The sequence below is a fragment of the Mus pahari genome, chromosome 5, assembly GCF_900095145.1.
Source record: "Mus pahari chromosome 5, PAHARI_EIJ_v1.1, whole genome shotgun sequence".
NCBI classification, from domain to species: domain Eukaryota; kingdom Metazoa; phylum Chordata; class Mammalia; order Rodentia; family Muridae; genus Mus; species Mus pahari.
In genome coordinates this window covers 138,890,582-138,913,021 of record NC_034594.1, presented here as the reverse complement: position 1 = coordinate 138,913,021, position 22,440 = coordinate 138,890,582, and the positions used below count along the sequence as shown (strand labels likewise).

Here is a 22,440-nt window from a genome sequence, read left to right as displayed (position 1 = left end):
ATTACAGAGAGAGAGAGAGAGAGAGAGAGAGAGAGAGAGAGAGAGAGAGAGAGAGAAGTGGAGAGAGGGAATGCTTGCTGGCTTATTAATAAGTCTTAGTTTATTATGATAATCCATTAAACAAAGAGTAAGGTGAAGGAGTCCTACTAATACAGAGAAAGAGAGGCAGGGTGTAAAGGGAATGCAGCAACTGAAAGCCCGTGTGACGTCCAGGCCATTTCCTTTGCCCGCTCCTCCCTCCAGGGAAATGGACTATGCTGTCTGTCTGTCTGTCTCTCTGTCTCTTGTTTTCCCTGCACGTCCTTGATCATTAGCTTTTCCTTCTCAGTTGTGACTCATCCTCAGGCTCAGACGTCAGAAATCTACTAATAGTTCCAGGGACAAGAAAAAAAAAATCACAAATACCAATTACTCACAGAGGATACCCACTCCTGCCAAGCCAGGCCCTGGAGGTTCATTTCGTGGGCTGGCCACCCTTTCTCACCTCCCACATATACAAACTGCAGGCACCGAAGCCAACTACACACAGTCTTAACCTTCACAGCCATGTACCCCTGTTCAAAAGCCTCCAGGTAAGCTGTACCACAGCATGTCTCTACCTCTCTATCCTGCTTGCCCCTTGGCCTCCACTTATCCCTAATAAAGCTGACTGTCCCTCTAATCAGCCCTCTTTACCGACGATCTAATTTCTGCCTCTGATTGATAGTGCTACATCTCTTGAAGTCATCCTGAGGTTTTCTTCCTTGGCTTTATTTCTTAACGTCTCTTTTCTTTCAAAGTTTTTCTCAGATTTACTTGGCATTTTGATTCCCACCGTAAGCCCGATGCTCATCTACCTGAGCAATGTATCCAGAGCTTGGACCTCTGTCTCTGACCTCCCTCCCACCTTACCACCTGACAGCTCTCTGCTCAACGGTCTACCTGGAGCAGCTCTCACTTGCCCTTTTAGACAGGCGTCAAGGCCCGCCGTAGTGTCCGGCAAGCCCTTCTGTCTTCTTCCAGGCAGCCTGACAGGCTGCTCGCTGACATGTTCTCATTCTGTGCTCTGGGATTCCACTGTCCTACTGGCCTTCCTTCACTGGGACAGTCAGCGGCCACGCAGCTTTCCTAAATATTTCTCATCCATCCTGGTCCAGTTTAGATCTCATCTCCTCCATGAAGACGCTGTAGTAGCTCTAGCTCTTTTATCTTTGGACTCTAAGTACCATATTCTTCAGCATCGGATTGTCTTAACGAAGGTCCATTCCCTCCTTTGAGAAGCCACATTCTACACAGTCTACTGTCCCTCATGCTCACTGATACAGTCCTGGACACTAGGTGGCCATGAGATCACTATTAACTACATGATCATAGTTTAAGTAGCAAACTCTTTCTTTTTATGGTTTTAGTTGGTGAAAACATGAACAGGAAAGCGAGACTCAGAGTGTCCTTTAGCCCCCTGGAAAGCCTGAAGTGCACCCCAAAAGATATCTACCTCAGTTGGAAGGGCCCCATTTCTGGAACAGAAATCACTGTTTTCCCAAAGATACATCACTGAAGAACTAACTGTCCTTATCAGCAAGGAATGAGGGAGGGCCCAAGTCAACATCGGGTGGGGCAGTCTGGGACTACAATTTACCACTGTGGCTTCCTCCAGTGGAATCACTTGGTGCCAAGGGAGGTGGATGCGGCTTGTCCATCAGCATGCCAGAAGAGGGGGCTCCTCCCAAAGGGACAGAGGGGATGGAGTAGGGGCCGGGGACACCGGAGACAGAGGGAGGGTACCCGGCCTTGGCTGCTTTCCCTGCTTCATACACTGTGGAGGGAGATGAAGAGCAAGAGAGATTATGTAGACCCACCCTCCACAACCCTCACACCCGGAATCCCTGGGGTTCTATTCTTTCAAGGAGCTCCTAAACAAACATCTGTTCATTCTTCCAGGACTGAACTGGCTCACTGGAATCACCAGACCCACTCCCGCTTGGGTTCCTCCAGCTCCATGAAACAGGCAACCACGGGGAAACTACAGTGTTTAGAGTCTGGCAACCAGACAACACTGAAATGGATCTAGGAGCCGTTGTGGCAGCATCTCCACTTGAAACTGCCCTGTCTAGGAGCTCCCATGGTTCCTCCAGTGGGGGCTAGCAAAAGGGTCATTCGGGGATATTTCCAGGAGTCAAAACCAGCACTGGGTGTGCACATAGCCCCCTGTCTGTGTTTTCAAAAACAGAGACAGTAACTCAGGTCCTTCCAGCCCTGTTTCATTCCTAAAGGTTCTAAAGATGGAGTGTGCCTCTCTCTTTCAAGATGCATTTGGTCTGTGGTTGGGATGACAAACACAATGCCTTCATGGCTTGTCCAGTAAGCTAACCCTGTGCATCCCCGAATGTGGATTGATCCTTATTGTGGTCATATTCATCTTATGTGTAAATACAACTCATGGGTGTCTGCTGGATGGTGTCCAAAAGTCACAGTTTTTATACTCCACTTATAATAGGAGAGTGTTCTCTGCATCAAAGGACAATGACCAGTGTAGGTTTTCTCTGTTTGAATGCTCCAAGGACAGGATGCAGCGTTATCCCAAACATCACCATTCTGATCCCGCCCTTCCTTTCATCTGTAATGACTATGAGCGTTAGGAATGCATGACACGTGTGGATAAACGGCATGCAGAGGGAGAGATGTGCATGGAGGTGAGGTGGAGAACAAGAACGGTCTTCCCTGCAGCCAGAGGCAAGGGGTGGAGGAGGAACTCAGGGCACATGGCTGTCAGATGGAGAGGTGATATTTCTTTGGATGGCTCCACATCGCCCCCACATATCCCTACTCACAGGCCTGAGGGCAGCAGCAGGAATCTGGGCAGCATGGGCAGCGGACATAGCAGCAGCAACTGTGAGGGCAGCATTGGCACCAGCAGATCCCCACCAGCACGAAGAAGAGGAAAATCCCCAGGATCACCAGGCCGACAAACACCCACTCTGGAAGGATGCACAAAGAAATCTACTCGAGGGAGCCCCCTTTCAGGACATGGCATCCATGGATGGGTGTCTCCCTACAAAAGAGGTGAGTGAGAAGGACCTGGGAAGAAAGGACAACCAGCCAGGACGTAGGGCCCCCAGACTCATGAAGAACCCAGAGTGAGAAATACTAGGGCACAGAAAAAAGAGAACCAGGTGGCCTGTATCTCTTGGGGTACATCAAGTGGCCAGCTCTGTGACTGGAGACTTTGGGGTTCCTAACTGGAACGAAGGTCGGACAGAAGCTGAGGGGTGGGCTATTGTGTGCTGGGCTCATAACTGGTGGGTTTTGTAAACATATGTCTTTTATAATGAAGCCAATCTAGTTTATAAGTTAAAGGTCCTTGCCTCACATGGTGGGCCATAGTCATAGTTCTAGCACTCAGAAGGCTGAGACAGTCTGTACTACAAGTGAGACCCCACCTCAAACAAACAAAATCTGTAAATCTTTAGGTTGAGGTAGGCCTATACACCTCTGTGGCCTATATAGAGTACCTCAGAGTGCATTGGTTGGCTTTCCTGGGATACTTTTCTGTTATTAGCTCCAGGACAGAGCTCCAAAGGTTAGTGGGGATTGGGGAGTGAGGCATAGTTTCAAATAGAGTTAGAGCCCCCATCCCTAGGGTATGGGTTTGATTTGATCACCCTCAAGATGAGCTGCCAGCCAGCCAGCATAGCCAAGGATTAAGTGACTCAGAGCACTGATGAACAGCACGGCTAATATGTTCGTCGACTTCTATAATTTTCATAACTCTGTCTGAGGCTGAACATTAATTTCCTTTAATTTGCTCATCCGAAAGATTTAAAAGGGAGCAAATTCTATCTGGCTTACGTAAAAGTGACTATGACTCTCAGGTGACTTGTCTGAATACCATGCTATTGGGCTTGGGATGAGCCCACATCTCTCCTGGAGACTTGGAAACACTGCTATGAGCCATGCTTTCCTCAAAAGCCAAAAGATCAAGATGGTTAAAAGCCATCCACTCAAAATCCCTTTATGATGGGCTCCAGTAAAGATTGTTTTTCTTAAAAGTTTGGTTATTAACTGTCCCTCCCATTAAACAAATATTCATTTGAGGACTTGAGAATGTGACTTTTATATATAAAGAGTTTTGTGACAGTTGCTGAGTCGTTTGACCTTTAGTTGGGACATTTCCTCAGAGAAAAAAAAACAAACAGCTTGTAGTTTTGAATGGCTCCCACTTATCCACCTGCAATACACTCAAGGCCAAGCCAACCTCTCTTCTACTATGGAATGAGAAAGCTCTGTGTCTTTGAACTTGAACTGTGTGGAGAACATTTTTGCAGAGGATAACCGATAGCAAGTGGCTTGAGCCCAAGCCTTGTAAGTAAATAACTTAAGAATAACTTGTAAGTAAATAACTTAAGAATGTAGGGTCTATCTCTGAGGTTGTTTAGGTCAGCTATAGGGAATTGAAGCAGTTAAGGATAAAGACTGCAGGTTATCTTGAGAAACAAATGAATGCTGTCTGAGTTCAGTTTGGCAGAGCAGGCCTGTAATCTTAGCACTCGGGAAAGTGCTTTCTCCAGAAAGGATTGCTGTGAATTGCAGGCTAGCCTGGGCTGCACAGCAAGTACCAGATAAGGCTAGCCTACAGTAACAAGAGCCCTTCTCAATAGGTAAATAGGTAAATAAATAAACAAGTCGGTGAAGGGGTTCTTGGGGTCAAAGAGAAGGAAACTGAGGTGAACATGACTGGATATAAAATACAGAAACTCTTCCTTGGACTTGGGTGATGCAACTTTTTTACTTTAAAACATTGTATGTGACATTTTTAATCTGTGTAAATAAATGCTTCAAATGGAGGGGAGTCTTGATAAGAGCGGTTACAGTGCCTCTTTGTCTGAGTTTGGTTGGCCAACTAAAGGTAAAAGGCTGGATTGATTCGCAGAACAACAATTAATGAAGCTGGATTTCGAAGACGCTGGACGTGTCCTAAAATTTCAATCAATCCCAAACCAATGGCCAGAAATATTTCACATCTCTGTTGCTGTTAGAAAGACCTTAACAATATGGGCAGAAATCAGAGCTAATTATACCCTCTGCTATTCCTTTTACGAGTCCCATCTTTTCTGTAATTCAATTTTAGTTCTCCCTGAACCTCCTTCAAGTACAAGCTACAGTTCAGCACCAGATTGGTTTGTCTGGCTGGTACCTTCACCTGAAGCTATATGAAGAGATGCAGATCTGTATTTGGGTTAGTGATCTTGACATATGGTGCATGGGTGCCTAGGAATTTCCAGGGTCTAAATATACAAGTATGGGTTTGGGAATGCATGCTTTGGCAGGAAGGAAGACATGTCTTTCTTATGTTAAAAAAAAAGATTTTTTTTTTTTTGGTACTGTTACAAGAGGTTCTTCAGTGTAACATGATTGTATAATAGTGAATGGGTAAGCATGTAATCTGGGAAATAAGGAATATAAATAAATAATAGTTAAGGGCATATAGCTATCTGGGTACAAGTGAAATACTCAGATGGGCCCTAAGATAAGCCATGAAGCTGCATGCCTGACAGCAAGAGACTGGGTCCCCATCTCCACTTATTCTTAATTCTCAATGTTCTTTTAGGACCTAGAAAAAGGAGGTATACAAAAGGTTCATCCAAGGGGATTAGTTCATCCTGGAAAAAGACAACACACATTACACAGATCAATGTGCCAAAGGGGGGAAAAAAAAAACCCAAAACCCGAAAAGCAAAAAACTCAAACAAGTAATTAGTGACTAACGCAGAAGCGGACAGATGAAGCGACAGCAAATGAAGAGTTAAATGACCGAATACCTGGCATAATCTCCACAGCAAAACTGGGCAAGAGATCAGCAAGCAGCCCTGTCCTGCCTAGAAGGAGTAGAAGGAACAGAAGAAGGAGAGAGGTTACTCCAAAGGAAAACTCAGCCCTCTTCCTGGCCCCCAACAGTGCCAAGCCCTCATAGGGTCGCTGGTCTGCATGCTCTGTGCTAGGACAGGTACATCAAGGCTGGTCTTGGTCAAAGGGAATGACTATACCAAGTGCTTCTGGTGGCCGTCCCAGGGAAGGGTGCACCTACCCTAGGTGAAAGCAGAAGGGGGACCTCATCTCTGCCTATTTATAGGAAGAGGAAATCTGTGCCTCCGAAGGAGAAATCCCGCTTGAGCAGGCTGTCGTGCACCGTCCCCGTGCGTTCACACATCCTTCTCCACACACTTCGGTGGAAAGTCAAGCCCATCTGTATCTAAACATTCAATCTCCATTTTCATACAATCCATACACAGCCCCATGTCCATATCAAAACAAAAGTACATATTTGGTTTTAACTTAGAGTTAACTAGATACATGGTTCTATTTATGGCTTAAAGATATCTCAATGATTAAAATGTTCAAAGGCAATGAAAAGATAACGCTAGGCTGGCTACACACTCCTCTCCACTCCTTCTGGCTTCAGAAATACTCTGTACATATGTATATGGTATGGTTTTTCCATATGGTACCCACAGCTGGCGTGGTATGTACCCAAGTGCCTTCTGTGTGATACTGCATAGAAACTTCAAGAGTTGTGTCAGGACAGGTACCCCTCAGGGACTCTGGGGAGTGAAGAGCTGTACAGGAAATACGATGATGTGAGGGGGGAGCTGAATCTGACTTATAGAAGATACTCTGAATGTTTTCACCACATTCTTATATCAAGGGAAAGGCCTGAGGTACCACTACCACCCTGAAACTTTGCTAACAAAATAGAAAGCTATGCCAGCAGGCAAGTAGCGAACGTCCCATCTGTCCTGTGATGATGAAAGGTCACCGAGGTACATCTAAGCCATGCACCTGAATCCTTCTTGATTTCAGCGCATGACAAACATCTCCAGGACAGCACCATCCAATGACAGTACAATGCTAACAACACTGGTAATTTTATCTTTTCTAGTAATAACATTAAAAATATACACACGAATGGAAACAATGAACTTAATATCATTTTTTTTCACTCATGCCAGTATCTGCAACATATTGTCACTTCAAGGGCTCAGTAACCACATGTAGCTGTTGAACATCGTATTTACACAGGTCCACAGTGTTGTAGTTTATACCAAGGATGACTTTCCACTATGAATCTAGTTAATGACTTGGACCACAACATATCTAGAGATATTTAAAACACTGGTATGTATGTTTGAGCTCTAAATAGTAAACATAAATGAATCTTCTCATTTAACTAGATGCAGCAAGAGGTATATTTGGAAGTACTATTAGTCCAGATTTGAACACACACACACACACACACACACACACACACACACACACACACAGCACACCATACCTTTCCACCCATCCATCTATAGTCTGACTTTCATATAAAAACAAAACTCATGCACATGGATTTTGCTCATTTAGAAAACAACTTTATTGCTTCCCAGCCTTTTGGCTAAGATCAAGGGTAGGAAACAAAATGTATGGCTTACATTTTGAGTCTAGAAGGCACAGTTAGTCTTTGTTTTCTTCTTTTATAAGGAAGTCCACCAAAAATCAGCTTTGGCAAAGGTCAAGGGAGGGGAAAGGCACCTGAGACACGGGAGAAGATCCAGCCAGGGAGGAAAGACAGTAGTGAGGAGCGGGAAAGTGATCATCACTTGCTCTGTTTCCGTGACTCTCCACAGGAGCAGGAAGGTACCATGGTAACGTGCATCCTAGTCAAGCCTCCTGCAAGGGCAACAGGTCCACATTTGGAAACCTTCATGCATATTCTCAAGGAATATTATCACAGGCTGATGCTTTAGGCCAGCTCTGCAATAGCAAGCCTTGGCGAGAAAAATCTCTCTTCTTGAACCTCCATCTTTGCACAGCTGACATTGGAAGATGCTTCCGAGGTGTGCGAGGTCTCTTAGAAGGAGAGACAACTGGGCATTAAGAAAGGCATCCTGCCTTGAGAACACAGCATACAGAATCAACTAAGCGGGGGCTCATAGGGGCTCACAGAGACAGAAAAGCAACAATCATGGGACCCTATATCGGTCTGAGCTAGGTGTTCTGCATATACCTTATAGCTGTTGTAGCTGGGTGTTCTTGTGGGATTCCTAACACTGGGAGTAGAAGGTGTCTCTGACTGTTTTGCCTGCTCTTGGGACCCTTTTCCTACTGAGTTGCCTCACTCAGCCTTGATATGAGAATTTGCACCTGGTCTTACTGTAACTTGTTACATGACATCCCTATTAGACCTGCTTAATTTTTTTTTGAAGGGAAACAGAGGAGGAGTGAATCTGGGAGTAAGGGAAGATGATGGGGGAGGACTGGGAAAAGTGGAGAGAGGGGAAACTGTGGTCAGAATGTATTGTATGAGAGAAAAACAATAGAAAAAATAAAAGGAAGGCATCCTACAGAAGATTTCCATCACAAAGTACCAAGAGGTGCCCCTCAGGCTTACACAACTCCCTAGGTAAGAGATGAGATGGAGTTTGGTGCCAAAATCTGAGCACATGATTATAATAATGATCTCATCCAGAATGTTCTCTAAAAATGCATCTTGGAAACAAGGGAATAAGCAGATGGTCAAGGATTTAAGAAACTGGGATCTTAAGACATCTCACACATACTCAGTGTTCATTACCATATAATAATAGCCAATGACCAAGAGAGGAATAAACAAGGTTTGTAAACATAACAGTTATCAGACGCTTGATGGTAGGTTTCTGTGGTGTTTTCCTCCCTAGACAAATGGTATCTATATCTTGCATGTAGTTAAAGGGAAACTATGATCATGCGGATTCTGACGACCTCAGGTCTACCAGTGTTTGAAATATCTCCAGGTGTACTGTGGGTCACATAACTAAATGGGATCATAATATAAATTTATTCTTTATATAAGCTACCAATCTGTAGGTGGTCTCATGGCCTTAGCCATATTATTTATAGATGATAGACAAGTGTATGTGTGTGTGTGTATAATTTTTGACTATTATTCCTTCATTCATTTGGGTTTCTGGAGACAGAGTCTTGCTATGTAGCCCAGCCTAGCATGCGACTCACGATCCTCCTATCTCTGCCTTTTGAGTGCTTAGATTACAGATGTGCTGTCACCACATCTGGCTATGATATCCATCAACTACAAGATATCCAGATGGCCAAAGAGGATATGATTTTCATACTTATTCCACTTGTTATACCATAAAAACACTGGAGTGGGGGTCAAGGCAGTATGGAATGGTGTATATATACAGTGACTACTTCAGGCAAATCCCTCCCTTTCCTGGTCTCAGTTTTCTCATAGTAGACGGAAGGACTGTGATGTAATGGTACATATATCTTTTTATTTTCTGAGAGAGTCCTGCTTTATGCCCATGGTTTTAATGTAATTATTAATAGGTACCAATTTTTGCTTGCAAAATGTCCTCATATGGACACCATATTTAGTTCTCCAACCTGGTACTCAGTGAATGGGACCTCAAACCCCAAGGTCTGTAGGAGCTAGCTGGTGGTGCAAATGTGCACAGCTGTGTATCTGTGAGACAACTGAGAACACTGGGCTGTGGCAGTTCCTTTACGAGGCCACCACTGTTTGGCTCTAGCCCATTGTTGCCCAATGGGAATGCATAAGGTGAGCCTCCACTCAAGTTCTCCAGACCCCAGATTTGATGGTGGAATACCATAACTTAAAAATGTTAGCAACTTAATTCATATATTTTTTAAATAGCGGAGAAGCTAAACAAAATATGTCTGCGGGCTGTACAGAACCCTGAGATCATGAGCTTGCATCCTCCAAAGGGTTTATGCATACAGAGGAAGCTGGATTTCCCCATAGGCTGTTTGGTTTCCCCTGACAGGGTTCTCACATTGCTCCTGCATGCAGAATGACAGTTCTGGTTACCAGTGTTCAAATTAAGATTTCAAAGCAAAAGTAAGACACAGCACCTCTTAGCCTTTCTTATTTCTGAGGACACAGACCGGGGCATCAAAGACAAACAGATCAATGAAGAGACCTTTGTCCTGTACCCTGGGCTCTCTCATTGTTTAGTAATTGGAAACTCTAAAGAGAGAATGTATCAGAAACATGGAGGGAAATTCACAAACTTTGACACTCTAACAGGCAGACACACATCAAGTGTCTTGCTTTCCCTGAAGCAACAGTCAATAACTGATGCTTCCAGAGGTGAAGGCTTCCCCATCATGCATTTGAGTGCAGTTAGCCCCAGGGAGGCGTGGGTGAGAGACTCTTGCAGTAAAGTGGGTGAAATGAAAGGTCTTTAGAATTCAGGACGTAGTAAGAGTGGGTATAGGAGACGACGCCACTGTACCAACAGCAGGAAAGTATGGGACTCTGTCTTTTGCATCATGACTCTGATTGGAGCTAAACGGCATTTTAAAAATTGAATTTATGCCGCAATCTTATATTTTTGAAAACCATTTTGCTTCCAGCTCTTTCCACAACAATTCCTAAGAAACGCTACTGTCAGTTAGAAATGGTGCTATCCATTTCTTCTCTCCAGCGAGGGTCTGATCTCGGAGACAATGGTGGTAAATACAGCCTGGGTTTCAGCAGAGCTTCACCGTGCTTGCGAATCACTGTTATTCTTCCAGAATTCAGCTTAAGAGAGGTAATTACAAGTCACTTTAATGTCTAAGGGAAAGAGGGAAGCAGACCCTGCGGCAAGAAGGCCATATTTACTCTTTTCAAATCATAGCTCCAACGATCAGTAGAAAATGTGGCTCTCGTGTACGCGCTCAGTTTTTTGCAAAGCTTGCAAAATCCATTACTTTAAGGAAATTTCCACATGAATAAGCCAGAAGCACAAAGCACCCGAAGAGCTCGTGCACGCACACATACAAGCATAAGTCTCATAGCACGCTGGCATGCAGGCCACAGCCACACGTGGTCCTCAGGTTGAATGCCCAGACTAGGAGCATGCACTGTGAAGGCATGATTTGCATCTCTGACCTCCTAACTGTTAAATCCAGCTGCCTCCTCAGAATGCCACCTCCAGGTTATCCCCAGTTGACCTGTTTGTACATATTCCTGGAAACCAGCTCACTTCAGAATGTCTCCTGCCCACCCATTCATTCATTCACTTGTCAAAGAATAATTTGTCAGGTGTAGACTAAAGCAGGAACAGAGAGAGGTCACCTGTGAGGCTCATTCTAGCCATGCCCACCCATGCAGCTCAAACATCAACCTAAGAACTCTAATTTGTCAACCTCCTTTGACTGTGCATATGTGTGATATGAACATGTATATACACGTTCACATGTGCTTGGACACATATGTGTGTGCAGACTTCTGTGCATGTGTGCACACACACATGGAGGCCAGAGGTTGGCATCAGGAATCTTACTGAATTGATCTCTACCTTAATTTTTGAGGCAGGGTCTCTCACTTGAACCTAGGGCTCACTGATTCAGCTCATCTAGCTAGCCAGCTTCTTCAGGTGTCCTCAGTCTATGCCTTCTATGAGCTGGGGTTATAGGCAGTCTGTCCAGCTGGAACTTACAGAGATCCGAGGTCCTTATGCTTATCCAGCAATGTGCTGTTACCCAGTAGCCATCTCCTTTGCCTTTTGGACATCGGAATCCCTCTGGTCCCGGGGCTTTAGCCGGAGTCATAGTCCTTGCTGCACATCCCACTTCTCCATCCCGTAGCTTTGTCTTTGCACATTTCATAGCCCACTTCCTTGCCCCATTTCTCCCAAGGTGATAATTTCTTTCCTTGGTAGTCACAGTCCTCAAGGTAGTTCATCTCGTTCTTTAGCAAAACAAGTGTTGGCACTGCGTTGGTCCAGTACTTATTATTTGGTCTGCAGGACTCTAACAGTACATTCTGACAGAGCCCTGTGTGGCTGCTACAATAAGATGTCTCTTCTTCCAGGCTCCCCAGGGACATGGCACACACTTTCAGCGGAGCATTTATCTCTCAGCAGTGATTCCTTTACATGTGCCTACATAAGCAGGCTAGAAGTCCCAGTAGAACGGGGACTATGCCCTAGGTTCGGCATCTTAGCAGCCTAGTACCAGAAGGCCCCTCATTCACCCATCAGAACTTTCAAGGCTTTCCAAGAGTAAATCCCCATGATTTGGTAGGCTGCACCTCTAGCTAGCCTTCTGACATGTTGCTCTTTATAGAACCTTCCACCCAACCCAATAGGAAAGATAAAGGAACTATTCCGTTGTCAATCCACGCATGCATCAGTTTTCAACATATGGCAAAACAGTTAGCATCCGGGAATCGGTGTTCAGTGCCAAGAATGTACTCCAGGCAATAGAACATCTTGCCACCTCACTCACACCAGTGAAAACAGACCAGGACAGTGTATATTAAAAGAATTCGTTATAGAGATTAATACGAATGTAAATTTTACCCTAAGAGATTGCTCTGGTCTGTGCCCTTCACACTTCTGCTCAGGGTTTGATAGTTCAAAACCTCCAAAGTATAAAGGGAGGTGAAATTCTAGATCCCATACAAACTTGTTTTCAGAGACTAAATCTGGCTCCTTGGCATGCAGCGGGCAGAGACAGTGTTGAGAAACTCATGTAAGGGTGAGGTAAGAGCAGTCCTTCCATCCCTGTGTTGCCCGGAACACGGTGACCTCTGCCCGTTTCTTTGAGTAAGATAACAAGAGCCACTCTCAGGAGTGCCAGGCCACCATTCGAGTGAACTTCCTCTTCAGGAGGATGGCAAACACCTCCCCAGTCTTTGCAGTTCCAAGCTTCCCCTTTCTGCTGAATGCACATCGTCTGCTTCCAAGCTTTCCTGGGATGCTCTGGATCCATCTGCAGGGCTGTACTGTATCCCCCTCTGTGCGCTCTGCTCCCAATCCTCAAAAATACTGCTTTCCTACCTCTTGGAGGAGAGCAGGTGCCTTCCTCTGGCCCTCGTCCGTAGGTGTCAAGATGCTCCTAAGGGTTGTTTCTATGGCTATTTAAAATACCAAATATATTTGGAAATTTCCCAGGGGCACACACATGCTTGATTTTATTCTATATTCCCATGGCAACCATGCTTCCAATAAATATAGTTTATGACTATCTGTCACAAATGTGGATAGAGCCTCCCTTTCCTTCACATATATTTATAAACTATGTATTAAAGCATTTCTTGTGTTTATTTTTTTCCTTTTGTGTCTTTTATATTTTAGTTCACTTTAAATTACAGACTTAGAGGAGAATCACCCTGACAGTGAATTCTCTCTATACAGTGACTACTATTGGACCCTCTGCAATTAACTGTTAATAAAGGTTCCCAGCTCTTTAGCAGTGGGTTGTAAGTTTGGTCAAAGGCCTTGACTTCTTCTATTTACATGTTTTTAAATCATATTTTATGGCTCCAAAGGACCACAAAGGTTAGTTCATACCACAGCCTCCACCCGAACTGCCTAAAAAGCAATCGAGGAATAGAACTGGGGTCTACTGACTCCAGCTGTCCCCCCCCGCCCCCCGCCCCCCACCCAAACACCCACCCCCATCCCCATGCCTTCATGTTGCCTCTTAATCTCCTGGTATTTGCACTGAATGGCTGAAATCAGCCTATGCTTGTGGAATCCCTCTGCTTACATAATGAAACTATAATTTCTGGATGTACAAAATGTTGGAGGAGATTGTTGAAAAAATCGCAACATGTCTTGCAATTGCAACTAGAAAAATGATTACTGGATACATCGTGGCACAGCGTGATCTAATTAAAAGGCATCCGGACAGACACAGACTCTGCTGCAAACTAACAAACAATAATAATGGTTGCAAAGGTACTTAGCCTGTGCAAAGTACTCTAGTGATCCAACCTCCGGCCCCCAAACAGTGAGTGGATGGAAAATATCATTAGTAATATAACATGCTTGACTTGGTCTGAAATGGTAGAATGCAGAAGAGAGTTAGACTGACTCAAAATTCGATGAGGATGACGGGGACGCCACTGAAGGAGGAAATTGAGTTTGTGGGGATCAGTGTGGTTTCTTGCACTTTATTGTGCTGGGTGAAACAGATTAACACAAAGATATCCACCAGACTTGATCCAATATTCAGGGACCACTACTTTCCTTAACCAAAAAAAGCCCTGGGGTCTCAGACAGGCACAGAGGGTACACAGCTATAAAGGTCATGCAGGCCAGAGTTCCCACCCTTTCCTTGGTGGCCAAGCCCTCTTGGGGTATAAAGGGCTTCCATGATGGACCCTTTCCCAGAGCCCTCTCTGGGAAGCCAATTCAACAAAATCCGAGGTGCAGTCCCCGTGTGAACCAAGCCTGCATGCTTTGAATAGAGGCAGCTGGCTTTGGAGAAAATGGAACTGTCTCCTGACCCGCTTTGACGGACTACCATTCTTTCCTTGGGGGACTGAGCCGATTTCCCGGTACCACCCACTCCAGCGCTGGCCCTGGGTCCCCTCCCCCCCCCCCCCGCTCCCCCGCGAGGGCTCAGAGGACCACAAAGAGTGCGCGGCTTGGCCCGGCTGCTCCAGCGCCGCCCGGGGTAACCACGGCAACCGAGGTGGTCAGGAATGCACGCTAATTGAAGGCCGGGTTCCTCCCACAGGGATGAGCAACAAGTGAGGCAAAAACAGTGAGCTGGGCTGCTTGTGAGGAGGGAGGGGAGAGCAAGCTTGGGCCAGCCTTGGCTGGGGTGGCTGGGGAATTGGGCGTCTGTCATGAGGAGCGTCTGCGAGGCCTCATTTGCTTTCTTAAGCGACGCAGGGCAGTGCAAAGCTGTGACAGGTCAGAAGTTTTTGGGTATATTTTCCAACCAACTACCATTCCGTTGAAGGCACCTCTTTCCCTGAGCCGCAATGCTTGATCAATGTAGTTGAAGAGAGCTGTACATCTCTAAGTCCTCAGAAAATGGGGTGTTTGCAATAGCAACCAAAATGAGGCAACCCAAAGATAACAAGGTGTCTTGGGTCAGATAAACCCCAAGTTTATCATCATCAGGATGATTTCAAAGCGGGGCTGGGGCGTCAATGAGAAAATGTGAGTCTATTCTTAGTGGTCAATTCACAAGAGGCCCATTAAGTCTGCTTAAGGAAACCCAACCTTTTAGCAGGAGTACTCAACATAGATTTCCTTAAAGAGGGTTCCAGAAGATTAGGGGTGACACACTGGTGGGGGTATGTGGAGAGTGGCAAGAGGTAAGAGAAGCGACTAGTATCTACTGGGTGTTTTTCTTAACAATCAGCCTTTGGGATGACTTTGAAGACCCCTCTCTCCTACAGATTGGGGAAACTAAGCTCGTATTAGTACACCAAGGGCTGTCTGGCCCCAAACCTCTATCCCATGCTCACGCTGGACCATGCACAGTATCCAAGCGGACTTCCTTACACTGTTGGCATTTGGGATGTGTAAAGTCAGAGCATGAGTATCATTAACTGGTCTGTATTGTAGGAAGCCCCAAAGCTTTCCCAGACTCTGGTCACTGGGTTCATAACTCCTGGCCAGTGTGACAAGCAAAACAGTCATCCCAACATTGCCAAATGTCTCCTGGAGAGCAAGCACCCCTCTACTGAGAATCTGCGGCATAGATACTTTCTAGCCAAGCACAGCTTTAATCTATCTATCTTCCTTTCTTTCTTTCTTTCTTTCTTTCTTTCTTTCTTTCTTTCTTTCTTTCTTTTTTTCTTTCTTTCTTTCTTTTTCTTTTTTCTTTTTTTAAACTGTTCTTTCATGGGCCACCAAGCCACAACTTTTATCTTCACAAAGGACACAAAGTTTTAATAGGGACACAATGAAGTCATTTATGTATTTTGTGTCTTCATTGTGTGGGATCCCAGTACAGCTAAAAATACTCATTAATGTTTTTTTTTTTTAATCACAATTTAAATATAAATCTGAACTGAAGCAACACTGACCTGCTCTGTGGTGTCTATCAGTGAGCAAGATTAGGATCATGCAATGAGTTCCTGAAGCTAAGAGAAGCTCAGACAGGACATCAAAGGCTTGGCTCCATATCTTGGAGGGACTCTTCTCCTCCTAGCTACAGTTTCTAAGAGAAGTTGGATGTCTGGGTAACTCCTCTGGCTCTCCTCTCTCCTTTCAATACATTTTCTCATTCTTCATAAAAACAAAAACAACAGAGGTGTCTGAGTAAAGTTTAGGGCAGACCAGGCCGGGGATAGGACAAAGAGGCTGGAGAAGAGACATGAGAGCGTTGCCCAGATCAGTCCATTCCTCATTTTGCCCCTCTGTTCATGGGAGACTTTGGAATTATCTCAACCCATCTAGAATTCTGAAAGTGCTGGTGTGTACTGAATGAAGTAGGATGTTTCCAACCTGCCAGGAATGAGCCCAAGCCTGAAGCATGGTCAAGTCTGCAAATGAAATGTGGGGAGAGGAATGCAGAGAATTAGGAAGTTCCGAAGGTTCCCCCTTGACTTGGGGCCAGAGTGTGGCTCTCGTAATTCATTTTCCCCCCTCTCTCCCTTCTGCCAGGAGTAAACTTCTTTTTTTTTTTTTTTCCCAATTCTTTTACTCTTCTCCCTCTGTTTGTAAATCTTCCAGAGAGAAACAGCAGCAGCAACTCTCTGAGATCAAAGTTTTAGCAGGCAACAAAAGACCTCCAAGGAGGCTGTTGCCATGGGAACTCTGGGAGCTGAGGCCCTTCTAATGGGCAAATCTCCCTGGTTAGCAGCACCGGGCTGTGGCTGGCAAAGAGGGAGATGAGGGGGAGGGGGAGCCGGGCTGTGGCTGGCAAAGAGGGAGATGAGGGGGAGGGGGAGTCTTGGCAACAAGTAGCCTTTCTGAACAGCCTGAACTGAAATCACTGGGATGTGGGACAGGATTCAAACTGGAACTGCAGGGAAGCAGGGGTGGGTGCTAGGGCATTTCCGCACAATCTTAGGAAATACTTCCATTAAATAGCCCTGGAGTCACCTGGTGGGAGATATCCCCCTCTCCAAAATCCATTGATTACTTATTCGGTTCTTAATGGCTTTTAAAAACACTAGTGAGAAGAGACATTTATTTTCTACCAGACATAGAACTGTGAATAGCTTGAATTGAGAGAGAGAGAGAGAGAGAGAGAGAGAGAGAGAGAGAGAGAGAGAGAGAGAGAGAGATCCATACCCTCCTATTCTTTTACTTGCCTAGGTAATCTACGAAGTATTCTTGGGTTAAGTCGCAGGAGGAGATGGAGGAAAAAAATAGGAAAATGACAGGAAAACAAAGGTAACTCTGCAGCATTGTATTTATGGGAAAGAATCAACCCCAAATTGGTGCCTACTCACGGGGACCTGCTGAGAGCACACCTATTTCTGGCCTCCTCCGTTAGCACTCCATTTGGCCCACAAAGAAGCAGAAACTGATGACGAATTCCACAAAATGTTAACAGTGTGTGTTTTTGCCTGCCTGGCATTCCTTTCCTCGTCATTTGGAAGCAACTGCCTGGTTTCCTTCAGGAAAAGGTTTCTTCTTCCCTCTGCAGCCCGGGTGGGAGGTGGATTGCCTCCCTCCAAGAGCAGGGCTATTACAGGAACTATGCAGAGAGACTAGCAGCTGTCTATCCTGAGGCAGGCAGAGGCAGGGGCCTGCCCAGGTCCTCATTGTTTCATGTGAAGAGACATTGCCTGAAAGTGGAGCTGAGGAGTGAGCAGGAGGGAGAGGCAAGGACAGACTCTGTGACACACTGATCCATCGATCAGCCACTAGAACTCATTTATTGAATCTGGGAATGCCCCTGGGGTTTGCCTGTTACCTAAGCCAAAAGATACACCTAAGTCAGTTGGAACCTCCATCCCTGGCAATCAAAATAACTGTGGAAATGTGACAGCTCAAGGTGACAGCAGGGATAATTTCTTCCCTACTTTCCTGTTTGGTTTAAAGTGCGATCAATAAGCAAAATCTTTTCTTTCTGAGATGGAAACAATATTAAAACAAAACAAAGCGGTGAATAGCAATTTGAGGAATTGCCTTCTATGGAGAATTAATTTTTAAATCCAGGGGCCTTTGAAATGAAATAAAAAAATAAAAAAATTTAAAAAAAAAAAACAAAACAAAACACGGAAAGGCCCGTGGAAAGCCATATTGTATTCCTTGTATCTAGGCAACCTGGATAGAACTTGTTCTATGTGTTAAAGCTCATCAAAGAAGGAGCTTCTGTTATTTCTCCCATCCACCTATAATTTTAAGTTTGAAAAATCCTGTTATTTACCATTAGCTTGAGCTAAGCACCCTTTGGCTCCAGTCCTCTTATTCTAATCTCAGGCTAGAGGCAGAAGTGTTCAGCCTCATCTCTACAGGGGTCCCTGTCCCCCTTTTTAAATTAAAGATCTTTAAACAACAAGCTATTACAAGCGACATCAGAAAGGAGAGGTCAGGCCCTTATATGGTACATAGACAGAAGTAAGAAAAAGAACAGGCTGCTTTTAGATTTTAAAATAATAACTTCCCGGCAGGGGCCTTCCTGAAATGGTGAAGACTTCTTCCTGCCAGCTGGAGCTGCACCAGGGGACTTTATTCCTACCCAAACAGTGGCATGGTGACAGCCAGTCTTTGCCACTGATCCCAGACCAATGTCTAATCCCAAATGGCTGATCTCTGGACACCCCACCTTCTGTGACTGTCTCCTGGTGTGGCCCTGCCAGCATCCACCCTGTCTAAATATCTCTAAGGTGTCTGTCACGGCCATCTCAAAGCACCAAAACACCCTGTGCTTTTCCAACTTTAGAATGACTTTACCTTCTGAATCATCAAAAAGACAGCCAAGGGTGTTTGGGATAGTTTTCCTGTTTAATGTTGTAACAGTGGTTGTCCTCCCGTTTCCGTGAGTCATGCATCGTTGGATATTTCTGAAACCTCTGAACAAGCTTCCATGGCCACTGAGGTTCAGATGTATGGGGTGGAGGGAGGGGCTCCTGCTCAGTGGGGAGGTATTTAATCTAGACAGGAGCAACTGTGCCTTTGAAGTGAAGGCCTAGGTCAATGGTTTAGAGAGTTTAAGGAAGAAATGCAGAGAACCAAGGAAGCAAGCCTGAAGTGAGTAGAAATCCTGACCTATAGCCCCTAGCAGCAACCACATTTTTTAGTCCATAGCTAAAACTGTATCATCTTAGCACACACAGGACTTGTGGCATTATGTAAACAGATAATGTTAGGGATGAAAGGCAATAGGGTTTAATCACTGACACCTTTGAAAACCTGGGTGCAGCCATATCAGCAGGGCACTGGCTTTCTTTAAACTGGAAGATGGGGGGAATAATTGCTACTCTCCTACCCCATAAAAGTATTACAGGGAAGCATTGTGGATTTCAGCTTATTTTCAGTGTGAGTGGGTATGGTGCTGGCATCTACTGGCATCCCTTCAGATGAATTTACTTGTGTGTGGGGGGGTGGGTACTCACGGATGCATTCTCTTTATATTGGTGGACTATCCCCCAAGAGCTTCTGACTTCACAGTGCTGAGCAGTGGACAACTGACCTAATTGGGCCAATTGGGATTTCTCTTTTAAGGCCAATTTTGTTGTTGTTGTTGTTGTTGTTGGGAAAATACAAGAACAGAAAATAACATTTTTTTTTTCCTACCAAGGGAGCCCTAAAGGTATTTTTCAACAGTTTCCACAACATAAAGCCAAGGGCCCTGAAGCATCTTGAACAATGCTGAGAATAACTACTATGTTAACCACTGTCATTTTCTTCTATATCTCCCAAAATGGCTAAAGAAAAGACCTACGGAGTCAACTAACCTGGGCCCACGAGGACTCATAGAGGCTGAACCACCAACCAAATAGCATTCGGGGGCTGTACCCAGCCCTCTCCCTCCACATTTGTAGCAGATGCATAGCTTGGTCTTCATGTGGGTCCCCTAACAACCAAAGCAGGGGCGGGGGCTGTTTCTGACTCTTGCCTGCCATTGGATTCCTTTCCCCTAGCTGGACTGCCTGGTGGGGCCTCAGTGGGAGAGGATGTCCTTAGTCCTGCTGAGACTGGATGTACCTTTGGTGGTACCCAAGGGGGTCGTCCCCTTCTCTGAGGAGAAGGGGAGAGGTAATGGGAGGAGGGGCTTGTGATGGTGGGACTGGAAGGCTGTGATTGGGATGTAAAGTGAATAAATAAATTAACTAATGAAAAAAAAAAAACCTGAATAAAGAAGTGTTCCATTCACTTTCAGATTTAGATCCCAGGAAACTCGAGTTGAGCATCCATATTTTTATCCATTCCCACCAATCCTCACTCCCCTTTAGCTGGGAGCAGAAGTCCAGCACAGCAAAGCCAAGCAAAAGAGAACCTAGAACCTAGGACCTAGAACCCCATGCTACCACTTGGAGGGGAACTATCTGTCTGTCTGTGGCAATCATAGAAATAAACTTCTGGGCAGAAAAGTCACTGAGGTTAGGAGATGTTTGTATAGAGGCTAATAAATTCTTTCCTAAAAAAGGATATATTCTTTAGGTTTCCTTTTGGTTTTGATACCCTCCAATGCATTCTTATTTTCTTTTCCCTTAAATGAACCAGAACCAGTGCTTTCAACCATAGTTTCTGATGAATTTATCACTACTAATCACTTATATACATAGAAGAAGATTGTGACCAATGATTGTGACTAGGTAAGTCCTTATATTACTTACTTAATGTCATCGGTTTCTGTCCTAATGAAACACAGCCCCTGGAGCCCTGGTGGTGTCCCACAGACATCTTAAATTCCACATGTTCAAAACCCCACTCATCCTTCTGCTTCTCTAACCTGCATTTCCACCCACATCCCCTTTTGTTGTTAATGGGATGGCTGGTTACCCACCTAGTTAGAAATCCTTGCATCTTCTTTGACTCACCTTGCTCACTTCCTTCTATACTTCTCCAAGATCGATTGCATTGGTCTCAGCACTGTGGTTAAGGGGTCTCCATTTCCTATTCTGGTTCAGAGTCTCATACCTTTCATCTGTGCTTCAGCAGCAGCCTCCATATCCAACCCCAGCTCGCACTCCTCCCGCTAATGAGCTGCCTGCCAGGCAGGGAGTATGTTTCCAATGCCTCTTGTGCAAACCTCCACTCCAAATATTGAAAACACATCCCTTGGTCATTAAGTCCTTCTTTTTACTAAAATGAATCCTCTAGCCATTCCTCACAGAAAATTCGATAACCACTAGTTTATGGTGTTGTAATTAGCAAACTATGAACTTCAGTAATCTTTTCAGGTCACCCCATACTTTGACAGAGAACCCAGAAATCAGGTTACTTTCCTGGTTTCCCAGAAAAAAAAAAAAAAGACTATTAAACAAAATTGTCTGCCGACTATAACAACCAAACAACTCTAATTTCTTTTTAATGTGACAGTAGTTTTGAAAAAAATTATAAAGGGATGCCAAGATAAAGACTTAGAGTTTGGTACTTAGTATTTTAATGCGCTCAAATTTTTCACAGATTGCAATCAATTCCTTTAAATAATGGACAGTCTTGCCCAAAATTGTCCATAGGAAATTATCCCATTCTGGATGTTTCTAATTAGCATAGAGCAGAGCAGGGCTGTACCTGTCCCTCGGGTGCATCGATTTAGTGGTTCCGCTTTTATGTAGAACTCTGACTGCAGTGTCCTTCGTTTGTGGTCACTTCTTCTCAGTACTGAGCTCTGCTTCTCATCTCTCCTCCCATCACTGGTGATCACTGACATAGAGCCTGCCAGTCATTCACCAGCTGCTCACCCCTTTGGGCTCCAAGAAAGGCTCCGCCGCAGTTAGCTTGGATTCGATCCGGAGGAATGTGTATCTTAGTCCATCCTCAGATGACAGAACTTTCTGTCCATTCATTCCCACCCCCACCTCCCATCTGCTGAAGTGGGACCAAATTATCTAAAGTGGTTTCTTACCTGGCCTCTTTTCCTCTACACACAATTACTTCTCTGCAGATGGCTGCCTCGGTCTAATAGCTGTGCTCACAATTACCTAACTGCAAGCTCAAACAAACTTCTTGTTACTGCAAACTTGGCTATTAGAGTTCTGAGATTAGGCAAAAAAAGAAGAAAAAAGGAAAAAGTATCTCTTAGATTCTGTCTGATTTAAAAGGCCACAGCAGAGCTCAAGTCTTACCTCTCTGTGCTCTTGACATTGTCAGTAAATCTTTTACTCCTTTAATTTCCTTTGAATAATTCATATTTCTCCCTTTTTCTACAAACCACAGCAGTTTAGTTTCCATGTTGGCCCTAAGGATTATGTTTAAATCACCCTTCTAACAAGGAAGACCAGTATTACCTTAGTTCAGTTTGTAGACTCTAAGACTAAGGCGTGAGAACTACTGCGGTGCCAAGGTCAAGACGGAACCTAAAAATTCTAATTAGAAAATGCCACCCTGTCCCTACATATCGAGATTCTCATGGAGGGAAAAAAAAAAAATCAGTCTTAACCTCCATTTACACTTCAAACAAGGCACTCTTGGATGTTCCCAGAAATCACTGTCAGCTAAGATTTGGCGGCTACAACTAACACAAAACCGCAACGTCCTCGGAAAACAGGTTAAAGGGGATATCCTAGCCTCAGTTATTTAAAGGGGATATCCTAGC

At 44.7% G+C, this 22,440-nt stretch overlaps 1 protein-coding gene across 2 annotated transcripts in view; it reads right to left on the bottom strand.

Moving 5' to 3' along the window:
* Ildr2 (immunoglobulin like domain containing receptor 2) overlaps positions 1–22,440 on the bottom strand; it is a 62,824-nt gene that overhangs the window by 19,565 nt on the left and 20,819 nt on the right. The window contains exons 4-6 of one of the 2 annotated variants that reach the window (XM_021198584.2): positions 5,799–5,855; positions 2,811–2,957; positions 1,619–1,795 (exon numbers count right to left, since the gene is read on the bottom strand). In XM_021198584.2, the coding sequence (XP_021054243.1) occupies positions 1,619–1,795; positions 2,811–2,957; positions 5,799–5,855 (381 nt within the window). The remainder of the gene's footprint in view (positions 1–1,618; positions 1,796–2,810; positions 2,958–5,798; positions 5,856–22,440) is intronic. The other variant, XM_029538536.1, reaches the window with a different exon arrangement.